General features: G+C 36.2%; 1 protein-coding gene across 1 annotated transcript in view; it reads right to left on the bottom strand.

Annotated features, from left to right (window-relative positions):
* Positions 1-17,500, bottom strand: part of LOC136848783 (cell adhesion molecule Dscam2-like) — a 351,367-nt gene that overhangs the window by 39,503 nt on the left and 294,364 nt on the right. Inside the window, 5 exon segments of the mRNA XM_067121377.1 lie at positions 7,129-7,416; positions 9,473-9,634; positions 10,357-10,467; positions 11,207-11,358; positions 12,420-12,564. Coding sequence (XP_066977478.1) covers positions 7,129-7,416; positions 9,473-9,634; positions 10,357-10,467; positions 11,207-11,358; positions 12,420-12,564 — 858 coding nt within the window.

Here is a 17,500-nt window from a genome sequence, read left to right on the forward strand (position 1 = left end):
GTCATGGTTATAGCGTCCCTATGAAAAAATTACTGTTATTTAGTATAAAACTGAATTAGAGTAATAAGTTTTTTAGTCATCCTATAGCCTTGAGTCCAAAACACTTCAGTATCACCAGACATCAATGTACTAAGAACGATAATCAATCGTTAGTCTTAACTAAGCCTAAAGCCTTTTATAGGGCTTTTCTTTAAGGCTAAAGGCCTTTTACTGCATTCAGACTTAACCTCATGTACAGTACATGACGTTAGTAATGGCATTAATAACTATTCATTACAATAGCTCTCTTCGCACGCAGATATTTAAGGAACACCCAAATGTTTTAAGTGGAAGACTACTCAGTGGCTATAAATAGCATATCTGTATCATTTAACAGTCAGTTACAATATGCAACGGATCGAGTGCACAAACTTGTCTCGAATTATTGTCGCTCCCGCTGCAGATCTTGATGAAAAATGAAATATATTAACAGACGATTCGAAACCTCAGTCGTATCACCTTACCAATAAAGTGCTCATAAAATATATCAACAGACGATTCGGAACCTCAGTCGTATCACCTTACCAATAAAGTGCTCATAAAATCTGCTGAGAGGCAACGAAATTTTTTTCTCGTATTTAAGGAAAGATTTTCTTACGATTAGAAATAATACATGAAAAATAGGCGATTACTTATTGCTACGAAAGGTATCACTCGTTTTCGTAGGTAAATGCAACAACAAGAAGCAAATGGAAATCTTAAGCAGAAAAAATAAATAATCGAAATGGGAATTACAGTAAATGACTGTGAGTAGCGTGAAAATAACATGACGAATTACAAAAGTGATTATAAAGAGCGAGAAAATAACATGATGAATTACAAAAGTGTTTGTAAATAGCGTGAAAATAATATGATGAATTACATTAAGTGTTTGTAAATAGCGTGAAAATAACATGATGAATTACATCTAGTGATTAGATATAAAATATGAATTGCATTAAGCGATTGCAAACAGCGTGAAAATTAAGCGTCTTTTGAAAATATCTCTAAGTATAATGAAAAAGATTTAAGCTGGTCGAGTCAAAAAAGCTAATGCTTGGAATGGCATTAACCGTGTAATGATGATAACTCATGTCAAAACAGATATAATAAAAAAAAATACCAAAAGCGGTACAAAATGTATTGACAACACCTGAAAGATAAAATAAAAGTTGGATGAGAATCACAAGTAACGCTTGGTCTTAAAAATGAACAGGGTACTCGCATCATATCAAGGCTTTATGATAGGCATTATATAGTTCCTCGTTGGGAGAGTGGGTTCCGTTCTCAGCTAGCACTCTGCTGGCCGCGAGTTCGAATCTCCGACCCGGCCAATGAAGAATAAGAGGAATTTATTTCTGGTGATAGAAATTCTTCTCTCGCTATAATGTGGTTCGGATTCACCAATAAGCTGTAGGTCCCGTTGCTAGGTAACCAATTGGTTCTTAGCCACGTGAAAAATCTAATCCTTCGGGCCAGCCCTCTCTAGGAGAGCTGTTAATCAGCTCAGTGGTCTGGTTAAACTAAGATATACTTTTAGACATTATACAATCGACTTTAAGAAACGAAAACCATTGCATGCCATCTTTCAAAATTAAAAAGAACTAAGGCCTTGCTGCTTCATCTAGCAGTACTGTGACTTCATTTACACTTCAAAATCATGTATGTATCAAAAGACGAGATTTGATAGGCCGACTTAAAGAATGACGGTCGTATTCATAGACATTCCAAGTCACTCACTATTTTTTTTTTTACTAAAATTTCGTGCCTCGGCGCTTCTCTAATCTTGCAGTCATTCATTACATTTAGCCTCAATTACCTGATGAATCAATTGCTTCCTTTTCTCCATCAACCATGTTAATATTTATCGTTTCATCTCCCTGGTTTCCATTTGCCCTCGTAGGCTAATTCACATTTACGTTCAACTTACTCACCTTTCAACACTTTCTAACTCTCACTAGTCTCTGAAGTTTCTCTTTACGGTCCCAAATCAATACTCTATCCGTTCAAAAACACAGTCCCTTCTACATCTAATTCAAGGCCTATTTTCTTATCCCACAACTTCGCACCTATATCTAAAGTTTGGCTTCTGACATCTCACCTTACTCCCTTTAAAAAGACATTAAACATCCATAGAGGCATAATACTAACACAACCCAGTCTTAAGTTCACTTTCATGCCAAACCAGTCACTCTCCCGTCTACATATTCAAACGCATGCTTCGCGTTCTCAATTAAACACTTAACTGCTTTCAACTAATTATCTTCTAAATATACATTCCCAGCTTCATCCATATAGCCTCTCAAACATTTCTATCATATGCTTTATCTAGGTCCACTTATGCCTGTAGACTGAGGAGTATGATGTATCCAAAGCAGAAGAAATTATTTGGAAGAAAGTATCCATGACCTATGTCTCTGGAGACAAGAGGCGTCAATGAAGACTGTGGCGTTTGGAAGAGAGGTGGTAGCACAAGGAGGAGAGTCTTGTTAGATGACATAACTTGCGCTCAGATCATGATCATTATTGCTCGATGGAGCTATACCAGAAAAATGGTAGCATCATCAATACAACCCTTGTTGCAAGACTCGCTCAGAAAGAGTTATGGTTAGGTAATCGGTAATCGCCTAAAAAAAAAACATTGGCATGTCTGTCGAATCTTTGGAAAAAGTAATTGCTAACAAAATCTACTATCATCTTTGTTTTTATTAAATAAATGGTTTTCTGTCGTAATGTCGGCTCAGGGGTTAATATTTGATTAACAGGTGCCGATTCAAGAAAAGAAAAAGCTATCTAGTCATACAGGAATGAATTTTCTAACGCCCTGTCAATTCACAAAATTGGTGTGGGCAGCTACAGCTTTTGAATTGTAGTTTACCTCAAAACAGCAAAGAGTAATGGAAATTAGACAGCCTTTACTGACTAATACGAGCCGCAAGTTTCTGTGTGGGTGTCGATTCCCTTCAATATTTTTGCCATTTTATCTGACGCACGTTATTCAAGGGAACAACCCATCATAGTTCGCTTAAGAAACGCAATATATTAGAGACTAGCAGCGTTAATGCCATTTTGATGATAAAGGATGAGGATTGTATAAGGCAGATAAGCGGATGCCTCAGATAAATGATGAAAACTCAAAGGCAAGAGAAACCATATTAATATTCATAGGACACTCGCTTATCTCCCATTGCCAAAATATATTTCCACTGAAGGAATCACACTTCCAGTTAAAACTCGGTGGACCAAACGAGGCAGGATTCGTTATGGATTAGTTTTTCGCAATTTAACGTTCATGTCGAAAATGCCATATACCAGACTGAATGAATTTACATTTTGTTTCAAGAAATGCAGAATCTTTATACAGTTTTATAGGTGATCGAATTCGTAAATAGCTTACAAGGCTGACGTGTGGTAAGATAGGCGGTATTATCTGAAACACGATTAACAAACATAAGCGATGGTTTTCCGTTTTCTATATATTTTCTTCGCGGAGAAAATATCGACCTGTGTAGAAGGTATGTCATATACTATGAAAAAAGAATTCGTATTACTCAGGCAGTCAGAAATCTTGTACGGTTAAATGCATTGAAATGAAAACAAATAAAAAATTCGCCGAAGTTTCTTAAGCGCAATAGAGTTTTCTGTACAGCGTATAATCAAGGCCACCGAATATAGGTCTATCTTTCGGTGGTCTCGGTATAATGCTGTATGAGCCGCGGCCCATGAAACTTTAACCACGGCCTGGTGATGGCCTATCCTATATCGTTGCCAGAAGCACGATTATGGCTAACTTTAACCTTAGATAAAATAAAAACTACCAAGGCTAGAGGGCTGCAATTTGGTATGTTTGATGATTGTAGGGTAGATGATGAACATACTAATTTGCAGTCCTCTAGCCTCAGTAGTTTTTAAGATCTGAGGGCGGACAGAAAAAGTGCGGACAGAATAAGGTGCGGACGGACAGACAAAGCCGGCGCAATAGTTTTCTTTTACAGAAAACTAAAAAGGAAAAAAGCTTTGAGACAAATTACTCTAGGTAGTGCTTGTATTTCTAAGGTCAATGAACTTTGTGATATGATAAATTATTAATCCCTGAAGTGAGAAAGTTGGCAATAAGCTCACCGCGCTCAATCCCCCCCAAAAAAACCATTTGAAAATCAACTATTTTAAAATAAAAGTAAAGCCATTTTGAAAAATTTAATCCCATGCTAGTAGAGATATTTCACAGGCGTTTTTCCTGACCTAGTTTTTTTATTTTGTTCATCTTGTTTCTAGATTTCATGTATCGTTTACCTGTGTCTGCAATAAAAAAAGTAGTATTATGTACATGATCGTAACCAGTATGTAGGGTGTAGACCCTACAACTTAGACTTATGTAGTGTAGATGAAATAAGATCAAGTTTTATTTGAAGTTGTAATGTTGGATAATTACCAGAAGTAAACTTGATATTATTATTATTATCATTATTAAGTTTGGGTTCGGGTAATAGCTAGGTAGATCAAACAATAGTTATTGATATCCACGTACCACCGATAGCAAACATTCTAATTAAACGAAAATAAACTTGACACAAGGCCATTAGAACCGTCGTCTTTCAGTCACAGATTTTTGCTGATAGTGGAGGCCATTTGCACATCAGGATTAGAAATTTGTAATAACAGGATTTATCTGCCAATCGGGATGTCTGGATAATACATACGTTTATATATTGTGACAATAACAGGTTTAACAGGATGGCATTGCGTTTTAATAAACAGGATTGTTTTAACTTTTTTTTTTTTTGACAAAACTAAGGTTGATTTTGAGAAAAATTAAGAATGTTGTGGTAATACTGGATTCGATAAAACTTGAGGAAAATAACTTTGTCATTATTATGCCGTTTTTACTCTATATCAAATATTACGAAACAGTTGAAGACCTGCCGCTAGGTGACCACAGATTGATCTCAGATTTCGTTTGAATCTTTACGAAATTCAAGAAGGGACCACATCGCTGAAGGATCACAAAGGAAAAGGAAAAGAGACGTTGGTCTCTCTTATTTTACAGGTTGCACACCTAAATTAAGAAGGTCTAAGTGATCGAAATCTATCGCTTCGTTTAGTAATGTACTCTCTTTCGTAGAAGAGTCATTTTTCTAAGCACATTTCTTTTAATAAGCGGGTGTGAATGTGATTGTACACAGAGATAATATAAGTGCATCATATTTAGTTGCTATGTCTGTGTGCACGTGTTTCTGAAACATGTGTTTTTGTGGTCCTAAAAGTGTTGTGGCAGGAGAAATCAGTGTTATTTCTTTTCGAAAAGTCTTGTGGTGGGGATCATGATGTCTTCTACAAAAACCAACGCAAAACATTTCCGCGTCGTTCGGTCGAATCTGACGCCTCAGGAAAAACAGGGGAGATACCATAGACTGAATTAGCAACAGTGGAACTGATGTATGTCAGTGTCTTTATAGTGCATGGTTGGTTAATTGTATTCTGATTACAAATCAAAATGATTTCATGTTCACATTAATTGCACAAGTGATCAAAATTGGCCAAGGGCATTTGCTGACATCTCGACAGACCTACGCCGACAGTTTTCCGTTGGAATTTGGAAGTTCCCGAACATGCCTTCATTTTTGGGGGGTTTGCATTTTTTGTGATGCTTGTGAATATACATATATGCATATATATTTAAATTATATATACTGTATATATATTATATATATATCACAAGAAGTATGTAAGGCTATGACGACAAGGGAGTTCTGAAACAAACTGGATAAAAACGGGTAGGAAGGATTAAAAAAAAAATCATCCATCGATTCAAAAATAAAAAATGAAGGAGCAAAAACACATTCAGAGGCATGCTAATAAAACCATGCACAAAAATCTTCCTTTTATGAGGTATAAAAGGGGCAAAGAAGATGAAAAAAACAAGCAAAATATTACCTGTCATATTGACGCCCACCGTCTCAAAAATCTGACTTTCAAAATTGTGTCCGTGTGATATCTCATGATAAAAAAATTGGATCAACGAGATTTTTTATCACTTAAAAAAAATAACAGAAATGATTATTATTTTTTTTTGGGGGGTATGGGGGGAAAAAAGGAGACAGAAAACAACCAACAAATGAATTAGTAGTGTCGGCAAAAATCAGTGAGAAACATCAACAGAAATATATCAGCAATCAGGAAATAAATGTTGGAAAAGTTTCGTGTCACGATGAATTCATAGCCCTTTTGTCTTTTTGTAAAATAATATTATTTGCTTGTGCGTTTTAGTGAGTGTGCTCTTTTCCTTTTACAGAAGTATTTGGGACATTCGGTGATGATGATTAATTGCTAGCAATATGGTGTGTTAAAGACTAACAAAGGTTCATTTTGGTTAAAAGCGTTGAGGGAATGATTTTGCCAAAGGAATATAGTAAATGTTTAGCTGGGGGTTACATTAATTGTGTGATCTTGAAATATTCAACAGATTTTCATTGAGATGTTAGTGCTGCAGTAAAATGATCATACTTCAACAACTAATCTAATTATTCTATTAAAGATAAGACGAAGTCTCCACTCTTAACTCCTATTATTTTGGTAATTTTGAAATAACTAGGGTCATCTATAAAAACAGTAATGTTTAAATGAATATTTGTGCATAAATAAAATTATGGAAGGCTTTTGTTATAAATATAGTATCATTACATTTAAATAAACATTTCTAATATATATATATATATGATCAAAGTATAATATGCGATACTAGCTACACTAATTCTAATGCAGAGGCTAAGCTGATGTCAGGGTGGACTAGGAGTGTTGTTTTAGTTACAAATATGAATTAGCATTTGAATAAATATAAGATCAAGAAATGTCGTTTGTGGTTCAAACGACAAACATTTTGAAAATATTCATGCCTATCCATGATCAAGAAACGAGAGACCCTAGGCAAATGAATCATGACGATGCAGATGAAAGTGGCACCAAGAACGGTCTATGAATGTCTCTATTCAATGGGAGTGATTCTCGTGGAACTGGGGCTGAGGGTGTACATGTGTCGAGGAGGTTGGGTCTGAAGGGCTAATCTTTAGTTCATTTTTTTTTTTCTTTGCAGCAACGGGACGTCCCACTTACCTTTGATGATGAGGGTCGACGAGTAGGTGGCCGTGCGGGCGGCATTGGATGCCTTGCATGTATAGTTGCCACTGTGGTGGGCGCGGGTGTGTTCCAGCAGGAGGGAGCTGGAATACTGGTCAAGGAGGCGCGTGCTGAGGCCCGAGGGCGGATCCTGGGACAGGGGGACGCCGTCCCTCAGCCAGGTGATCGTCAGGGGGGCATCCCCGCTCCTGATGGAGCAGACCACTCGCAACCTTTCCCCCTCACTAGATTCCCCGAAGCTAAAAGGAATGATGGTGGGAGGCACTATACACCACACGCAGTATCAGTATCAGTAGTAGTAGTAGTAGTAGTGGTAGTAGTAGTAGTAGTAGCGGTACAAGCAGTAGTGGAAGTGGTAGTAGGAAGGATCACCACGAACGAAGGGTTTCACCACCGTCACCAAACACACACACACGAACACACGAGACCCGGAGAGAAAACGTCCAAAAAAAAAAAAAAAGATATATATATATTTAAGAAACGTGACAGAACAGATTACTAAGATAAGAAAACGGAACTAAAAAGGAAACTCTAGGGTGACCATTCCTCCTCTGAGGGGAGGTGAGTTTTACCATTGACGTGAAGTGGGGCAGTGACCCGGACACTCGAGGCGTCGTTCTTGGCGGTGCAGGTGAAGTTCCCGGCGTGAATGGGAGCCAGTCGCTCGATCGTCAGCACGCTCGTGTACTGGTCTATCATTCGGACCAGCGACCCGGAGACGCTTTCGACGGGCGCTCCGTCTTTGGTCCACGAGATCTGGAGGGGCGTGTCTCCGCTGTTCACCGTGCACTGCACCGACACTCTCTCCCCCAAGGTGAGGTCTCGCCCGAAGAGAAATGAGCCCAACTTGGGAGGCACTGCAGTAGGGGAAACTCAGAGCTTTGAGCGGGTTATTCTGCGTCAGGTCGCAGCCAACTACAGAGGGCTAATGTCAACTTTAGGGCCGCCTGGGTGGGCTGTGTCATGTTTACATTGATTAGATCTGAAATAAATTCACTTCCACACACACACACACACTCATTGTGTGTGATAAACACCAGTTCATTCATTCAATTACAAATTAACCTTACAAAGTTCACAAGCATTCACATTAATGCCAATTAGAGCTGTTTAAATGCATACGTGGCTGCATATACGTGTTGACACGCACGAACAAATCTAACAGTCTCGCATTATGATACAAATAAATATACACACTTTCTAGAAGCCAACTTTCTCCATAACTCGCAGTTCATAATGGATATGGACACACACACACAAACACACACACACACATTAAGTCTCTGAATATATATATATATATATATACTTTATCATCTATATATATATATACTTCTTTTTTATATATATATATATATTTATATACAGTATAACAGTTTTGTGCAAGCAAAATATCCAGTCATTCAGAGCCGATACATTCACAAGGAGATACAGTAATCAACATTACTTTAGGAACCATTACTTTGAAATGATGTTCGTTAAAAGGAATGGCTTTTGCACAAGCAATATATACATATAATGTATATATATATACATATATTTATATACATATATATGTATATATATATGTATGTATGTATATATATATATATATATATATATATATATTTATGTACATATATATATATACACACACACACACACATATATATATATATACTGTATATATAATTCTATAAACGGTCATATGAGTCGTATTCCAACTTACGTAAAATGTGACGTCTTCTCGACTTAAATGCAAACATCCATAATCTTGCACACTGAATATATCAAAATAACATATCAGTCATGAAAATGTAACATGATAATGATTTCTTTCGTTTCCACAGCGATATTATTACTGTTTAAAACTGATCTAGGAATTAGAAGTGGAGAAATATGGATTATAGTTTAGCTAAGGAAATTTGATGTAAATCTGCAATTTTTTGTTTTTGTTTCGTTTTGAATAGTAATAATTGGAAACATTTACTTAGTTTATCACGCTTTCTATTTATGGAAAAATAACTTGCATAGCGTCGTCTGTCAAGTATCTGTCAGCAGAGTTTTCATTATTTCTCATTCAACATTACTGGTCTGTAAATTCAAGATTAGATATACTGCATAGAAAATTAAACAATAGGTTTTAAGCCTACTTAGATATTTCATCTATTTTTGTTGACGTTCTTACACTATATTAGTCTAAAAAAAACTAAAAAATATCAACAAAAAGTCTTTCTCATCTTTCTCATTAAACCAGCCATTTGCTTTGCTTCAATTTAATTTCAACTTGGAGATTCGAATCAAGAGACCCACTTCCCGCACGACCACGCACGGCACTTACCCAATACTTGCACGGTAGCTGTGGCCGAGTGCGTGCGCCCTTGCTTATCTTGAGCCGTGCAGGTGTACTCTCCGGCATCGGCTGTCTTCTGCACGCTACGTACCACCAACGTGCCATTCTGGAAGACCTCCTGCCGTACCGATACTGGGAGAGTACGGCCATCTGCGACGGGTTACGAGAAAAAGGTCATTAGAATTATTAAGAACTTTACTGGACGGGTTTGGAATTCTGTAGTCTTGATAACATATATCAAATATCATAGCTGACGCGAATGATAACTGAACTTGAAATTCTATTAAACACAACGGAACAACAACACACACACACACCCATATATATATATATATATATATATATATATATATATATATATATATATATATATATATATATATATATATATATATATATATATATATAACAGTATAATCACATATAAAACGTACTGGTCACTCTTTACCAGATACATATGTAACTGTAATAACCACAATGCCCTTTTAGCTTCTCGATCTCTTCACACTTTTTGGATACGCTTGTCACTACAAAGCCTAAGACCCAAATGGAAAGAATATGAAGCAATTCTGACGTCCGTAGCAGGATTCGAACCCGCAAACGGAGTATCAGAACGCGAGGCCCTGTTACTCGCCTCACCACAAGAACCTAAGTATGAATGATGGTTATTATTGTTACTCAAACACATATACAAATAGATACACATACATGTATATGCGTCTGTTTCCGAGCAAGCGTGTGTTAGAACTGAAATGTACATTGTTCTTTACGTTGCATTAAAAGGTACATGACAAAGAGAGAGAGAGAGAGAGAGAGAGAGAGAGAGAGAGAGAGAGAGAGAGAGAGAGAGAGAAGGGGGGGGGGAGACCAACCTCTTGTCCAGGTGATTTGTTCTAACGGATACCCAGCAGCCGGACAGGCAATAAAGAGCTGTTCGCCAGCAACAGCCGTGACAATTGACATCGGTCGAACATATGCGGGTCCTGTGGGCGAAAATTGTTCAGAAAAAGACAGCTATATCAATCTTTATTATTGATTTTGAGTCTACTTATTTAAAACGTAACGTGTCCATGCATTACCTCTTTTCTGTAATGCGGTCCACATTTGTCTACTAAAAAATCTTAACATGAAAAATCAAAACAGCATAATGAGCATGATATATAAAAATTACAATCTAATTTCAAAAGCACTTGGATATTGCCGTTCCTTTTGACTTCACGCATTCACAATTAAGCAGTAGTGTTAACGCGAATGGTTTATAAAAACGTTCCTTACAATATGATGGATTTGAAAATTATGCTTTAATCATAAAACGTCAGGAACCTACCCTATAGCTATATCGGAAGCTACTAACTATCAGAACTGTATCATCAAACCACCTGCCATGCAACTGTGCAGTACATTCACTTACCATTAACTGAATGTTAAAACCTCTCGCCATTAGAAATGCGCTATAAAAATTCTAACCATTAGAATTGTACTATACAACATTTTACCTATAAAACTGTAACGCTAGACCATTTACTACGAAAATGATAATGTAAAACCATGAACCATGAAAACTGCACCTTAGAATATTAAAAACTGTAACAATGTACTAAGTACATCTCTTATCGTGGAACTTGATCGTAAAGTCACTTCCCATTAAAACTATACTGTAGAACCACAACATTATGTTGTAAAATCATTTACCAGTACAAGTTGTACAGTAGAACTGCTCACCATAAACATTGAGCCTTGCAGTATGTAACACAGAACCAGCCCTGTTGGCAGCAATGCAGGTATAGGCACCGCCGTCCTCAGATCGCACCCCGGTCAAGTTGACGTGGCTGACTACTGAACCACCCATCCCTACGTATTGTCCAACGACCAACCTGTGATTTGAGAGACGTTATCTAACTTGGAAACGGTGTTATTTCAGGTACTGCCTTTAAAAATGACCTTTTTTTTACGATACTAATTCTATAAATTGAGGTTAGCATGCCGTGTAAGCCAGTATTTGTAAAGGAAACACTAAATTTAATGTTACATTCGTCATCAATCACTGTGAGAAACAACACTTAATATAAACTGCCGGAAAAAACAAGAAATTTATTATTGACACTGCCATATGCAAATGTAATTCTTAGAATATTAATCTTAAACATTGTTAAACATAAAAAGATAAACCAAAATATATGTCAGATACAAAATGATCACTCGATATAAAAATTAGAAGATCGGAATGTCAGCAAAGGCTCATTCTGGTACTGAAATGCTATGCCGTCTTATATCTCCATTCCGGAGATAAAAGATGAAATAGACTTGGATCCCTTATTTACACGAATGATGACTTCTCTCGTATGCAAGTTGCCGAAGGGCATTCTTTGGCGTTTGCGCCAGAGGTCGGGTGTTCCTGATTAAGCCATCTGATAGGCTAAAGAAGCCTAGGCTATTTTACCCCAACAATTTGACTTTTATTTAGTTAGGACCGTCATTTAGGGTTAGAGCCAAACTGTATTTTATGGCGCTTCTGAATAATAATAATAATAATAATAATAATAATAATAATAATAATAATAATAATAATAATAATAATAATAATAATAATTGTAGTAGTAGTAGTAGTAGTAGTAGTAGTAGTCTTGAAACTGAGAAACAAATCCACAGTTGTGCATGGGTACATATATTGAAAAATAAATCTCTACAGAGAGCTTTCGGGATTTGTTTCTCCAGTAAATAATAATAATAATAATAATAATAATAATAATAATAATAATAATAATAACAACCACTAAAATTTAAAGGAAATTCTTTCTTTTCTTCGAGGTTAAACCCCCCCTTCTACCTTCCTTTCCCCGCCCGCGCTTTTTTGTTGTTTGCTGCGGGCCTGGGCTAGAACAGGGTATTGGGTTGCCAGTCTTGAGAAAAGCACTTTATTTACTTATGTACTGACCGATCATGTTGTGGAAGTGGGAAGCCATCTAAAGTCCAAGAGACATGAGGAGTTGGGGCTCCTGAGGCAATACACTTGAGGCTTACAGACGGACCCGGTTGCAGAGTCTGGCTGATGAAACGGTACTCGAGTTCGGGAGCAGAATCTGTCGAGGAAAAAAAATAATAAAAGGTTATTCCTGATTTTATTCATTTAGTTGATTCAGGAGATAATAAAGTATTATATTTGATCAAATTGGTGAGAAACTTACGCATTTACTTGCGATATCTTGTATTAAAAATAGTAATATGAAATTTGAATTTTTTCCTGCTTCTGGTTTTCTTGACTCATAACTTTTCACCCCAAAATCGGCCGGTCCATCGCTTCTTCAGTGGTCAGTCCCATGTTTTATCTTTCTTTTTTCTCGGTTTTTTTTTTTTCTGGTGTGGGCTAGAAAAGTGTATTGCGCTACCCACGCGCCTGAACATTGCCCTTACCCCTTAAGGATGTCTAAATATCAATTAGGTGCCTTTCTTAAATTGGCGTTTCTTACTACTGTTTTCATAAAAAGTAACTATTACTTCACTTGCTGGTTTGGTCATTTGAATCTAAAGAAGTGACATAAGCAATCTTCGAGAGACAATTTACCATGTATATCAAAAGAAGAGAGAGAAAAAAGGTGTGGCATCGTAAAATACCTCTGGCAACAACGTTCCCTTAAATGATGCGTCCTGAAATGGAAGGACTATGGAAAAGGTCATCTGTTCGCGAGGAATGTCGGAGAACTTTTGAGTCTGTCAATAATTATCCGTTTAATCACGACGGGAACTATGAATTATTTAAAAGCTCCTCGTTCTCCTCCGGCGGGAGGATGTCTGTAGATAAACGCTGTAGGTGGATTTATTCCCTGTAGGTAGATATCACCGAGACAGCGGAGTCTGTTAACTCTATCGGTAAAACCCGAGGCTTATTTGTTTAAACCTAAGACTCTATTTCCGGGTAAACCGAGTTGTATTTGAATTCAGACTCTTGACTACGTAAGGCAGCAACTTCGGAACGATTTAGGCTTCGCTAATTATGTGGCCCCAAAATGTCACTGGACTCGGAAACATTCATTAAGGATTATTTTGACGATTTCCTCGAAAAACTTGAAAATTCCCGCTGGATGATTAATATTCAGGTCGTTTCAATTTGTAAGCGACAAAAATTTGTCACATAATCAATAATCATTAAAGGCAATTGCATCAAGGCGAATTGTCACTCATGCCTGGCGTAACAGACAAGTTGAAATTTGTTCCTTTCTGTAATGTATATGCTTTTATTTTTTTTTTTTTTAGAAAAATGATCGCAAAGGAATATCACACTGATCTATTGTCTTGAGGATCTCGTTAATAAAGTCTCTTACGCACTACCTTCTTTCTCCTCTACTAGTAAAGTATTGCCCTTAATGTTTGGATTCAGAATACTATATTTTGTTCAATTAGAATATTATCTTGATCTGCCAAGTAAGTGCCTTTAAGGTTTGTACGTAAGGTCTTCTTTTCTAATTCAACGTAACTAGACACTGGCTTACCCCACTCCTCCCAACAAACGAATCGCCATAATAATTCCTACAAAAAAAGTCCAGTTTGTATGTAGGTCTGAATGTTAGTGGTAAACTTCGATTCTCACGGATGTGAGATCGAAAACTCTCTCAGTGAGAGAATTTGTCTTTAAAACTCTCTCAGTGAGAGAATTTTCTTTCTATGCATACCTTTAGGAAATTATGCTTCAATAGAGAACGCACTGAAAAAGTTAAGGAAACCATAAAGCTAAGAATGATAAAAGCAACGAGGGACCAGAGTTCAATCGTACAGAGGGGAAACGATTCAAGGAAGTGTCCTGAAAAATCTAGTGTGACCGGCTGAAGTAAGCAGTGACATAGTTCCTGGCGGCTAGTGGTTGCGGTTGGTTGCAACCGCATCCCAAAAGACTTGGTAAAACCGGAAAGTTAACACCGTTTGGAACCATTTCTTCCAAGGGGGTAAGGCTAATAATCAAACAATTAAAAAAGGCGCCGAAGTTTCTTTGGCGCAATCGAGTTGTCTGTACAGCGTATAAAGCTGTTTGAAACTCTCAGCCACGGCCCATGAAACTCTCAGCCGCGGTCCGTGAAACTTTCAGCCACAGCCCGGTGGTGGCCTGTGTTGTTGGCACCTATAGCGGTGCCAGACGCACGATCATGGTTAACTTTAACTTTAAACAATATAAAAACTACTGAGGCTAGAGGGCTCCAATTTGGTATGGTTGATAAATGGAGGGTGGATGATCAACATACCAATTTGCAGCCCTTTAGCCTCGTTAGTTTTTAAGATCTGAGGCCGGACGGACAGACATAAAGCCATCTCAACTGTTTTCTTTTACAGGAAACTTAAAACAATGATCAAGTATGCTATGCGAGCAAGTCTTTCTTTCTGCGTGCAAGCACGAATATAGCGAACATTTAACGTCTGCTCGTAAATTCGTCCGAGAAATTCTCAAGCACGAATGCGAGGCACAGGCAGAATTTTCGATGCAGGAAGACTCCTCACCTTATCTAAGTCTTCTCTCCACTTACCCTAACTGCGTTTCGAGAAGTAAGTGGCCATATTACCTTTAAATTTTACTAAATAGTCGTCTGTGCTGGAATGGCAATCTCTGTTTCAGTGTGACAAAAGATTGTTTTACTTGTGAAATTCCTTAGATTATATATATATATATATATATATATATATATATATATATATATATATATATATATATATATATATATATATATATATATATATATATATATATATATATATAAATATATATACTTATATATACATATATATAAGTATATATATTTGTGTGTATGTATATATATATATATATATATATATATATATATATATATATATATATATATATATATATATATATATATATAAATTTACCCCCACAAAGTCACACAACTTCACTGTGTATATATATTTATATTACTCGTATTAGGCTTCAATAAGACGGGATGGATTAGATTCCTGATTCTTTAATTTACTGAGTGCTGTACAAGCTTGTGAGGGCATAAAGTCTTCTTCTTCAGTTACCGATGCAACCATACCGTCTTATTGAAGCCTATACGAGTAAAATGAACATATATATATATATATATTGTGTATATATATATATATATATATATATATATATATATATATATATATATATATATATATATATATATATATATATATATATATATATATATATCTCGATTAGAAGCGTGGCTCAGAAGGTGTTCAGCAAGCACTTTAGAATGATGTTTCGACTTCCATTTTATTCTCAGCCATGGCTACAACCTGCCGAAATCAACGAACTACCAGGTACATAATTCCCTGATTTAGAAAAAGGTAACCGAGGAATTGCCGCTATAGCGGGGGAAGTAAACTGGCCTTATACCAGCGCGGGATCTTGTCCCTGGAGCAGCCCTCAAAGTAGAACGGGAATTAAGATGTTTAATAATTAAAAAGACTTCTTATGCATACTGCCGGAAGAATTCCAAAGTAAATAGCAGTGCAATTATTTGTGTAAAATTTCCACTGCGTATATTTATGTAGACTTCGGGGTAGTGCTTATCTCCGCCTAATTTTCAAAATAAAAACAAAATGACTGAGTTTTTGAGAGTATTTTTTTCACTGTGTAATGGATGTGCGCTCTAATCTCCTTGATGAAGCAAGTCCTTTAATGGGAAAGTATTCTCAAGCTTCTAAAAGGAGGTAAACGAAAAAGATGATTTGTTACTGGCTTTCTCGTGAAGTGTTAGATGGACTGTTAAGCTTAAGTGAGAGAAATAGAAGATTAAACAAATACAAACACACACACATATACAGTATATATGTATACATACACATATGTATATATACATATATATATATATATACATGTATATATATGTATGTATATATATATATAGGAGAGAGAGAGAGAGAGAGAGAGAGAGAGAGAGAGAGAGAGAGAGAGAGAGACATTTCCCCATCAATCATAATTGTGTTCCGTCGCCGTCACGTGTTGACATTTATCATATTAAAAGAAATTAATTTGATCTATTATTTAACACTATTTTACTAAATATTTTGTTTTTAGTTTGAGACTGTAACTCACAGTCATAAACTGTTCTAAATAATTGTGGTTAGGGTTGACGGATTGAATTTTTGGCTTTATTTACACTCTCTTCTCTCTCTCTCTCTCTCTCTCTCTCTCTCTCTCTATATATATATATATATATATATATATATATATATATATATATATATATATATGTGTATGTGTTTGTGTTTGTGTTTGAGTGTATATATGTACACTTATATATATATATATATAAAAATATATATGTATGTATGTATATATATATATATATATATATATATATATATATATATATATATATATATATATATATATATATATATATATATAAATTGTGATCGCACCGCACGAACATAGGCTATATAAAATGTTTCTATTATTTATTACTTTTGTTACGTTTTTTTTTTAAATATGGGGATGACTTTTCTGCAATCTTGTTTCACAAGATGACGACGCCCTCTCAAACTTGTTCGACACGAATAAACCCACATTCCCGCAGAGTTAGCGTTAACCCTGACGTACACTGTCCAGATACTGGATGACAGACGTCTTTTGAAAACACATATTATAGAAACCCACATCTACCCGCCGTTCATCTGTCTCTCCCATTCCGTTTGTTGGACGGACGGTCTCTTTCTGTGGCTACCCAACCTGGGTCAGGTAACTCCCTGGGCTCAAAGGGTTGACGAAAGCCAAGCTTTCTGTGTGGTCACACATAAATGGCTAGAATGTGCTAACATCGTCGCTTCAAGAATGATGGAAACAAACGGAACATAAAGTGGTAACTAAATGTGAGACATGGAGACCTGTCTGAATAATAATAATAATAATAATAATAATAATAATAATAATAATAATAATAATAATAATAATAATAATAATGATTTCCACCTATGTACCTTTCCCCTTCGACGAGTGCATTTAGAAAGAGTTACCTTTTCTCTTTGGCTGTTACCTTC

Source organism: Macrobrachium rosenbergii, chromosome 19 (genome assembly GCF_040412425.1).
Source record: "Macrobrachium rosenbergii isolate ZJJX-2024 chromosome 19, ASM4041242v1, whole genome shotgun sequence".
Classification (NCBI taxonomy): Eukaryota; Metazoa; Arthropoda; class Malacostraca; order Decapoda; family Palaemonidae; genus Macrobrachium; species Macrobrachium rosenbergii.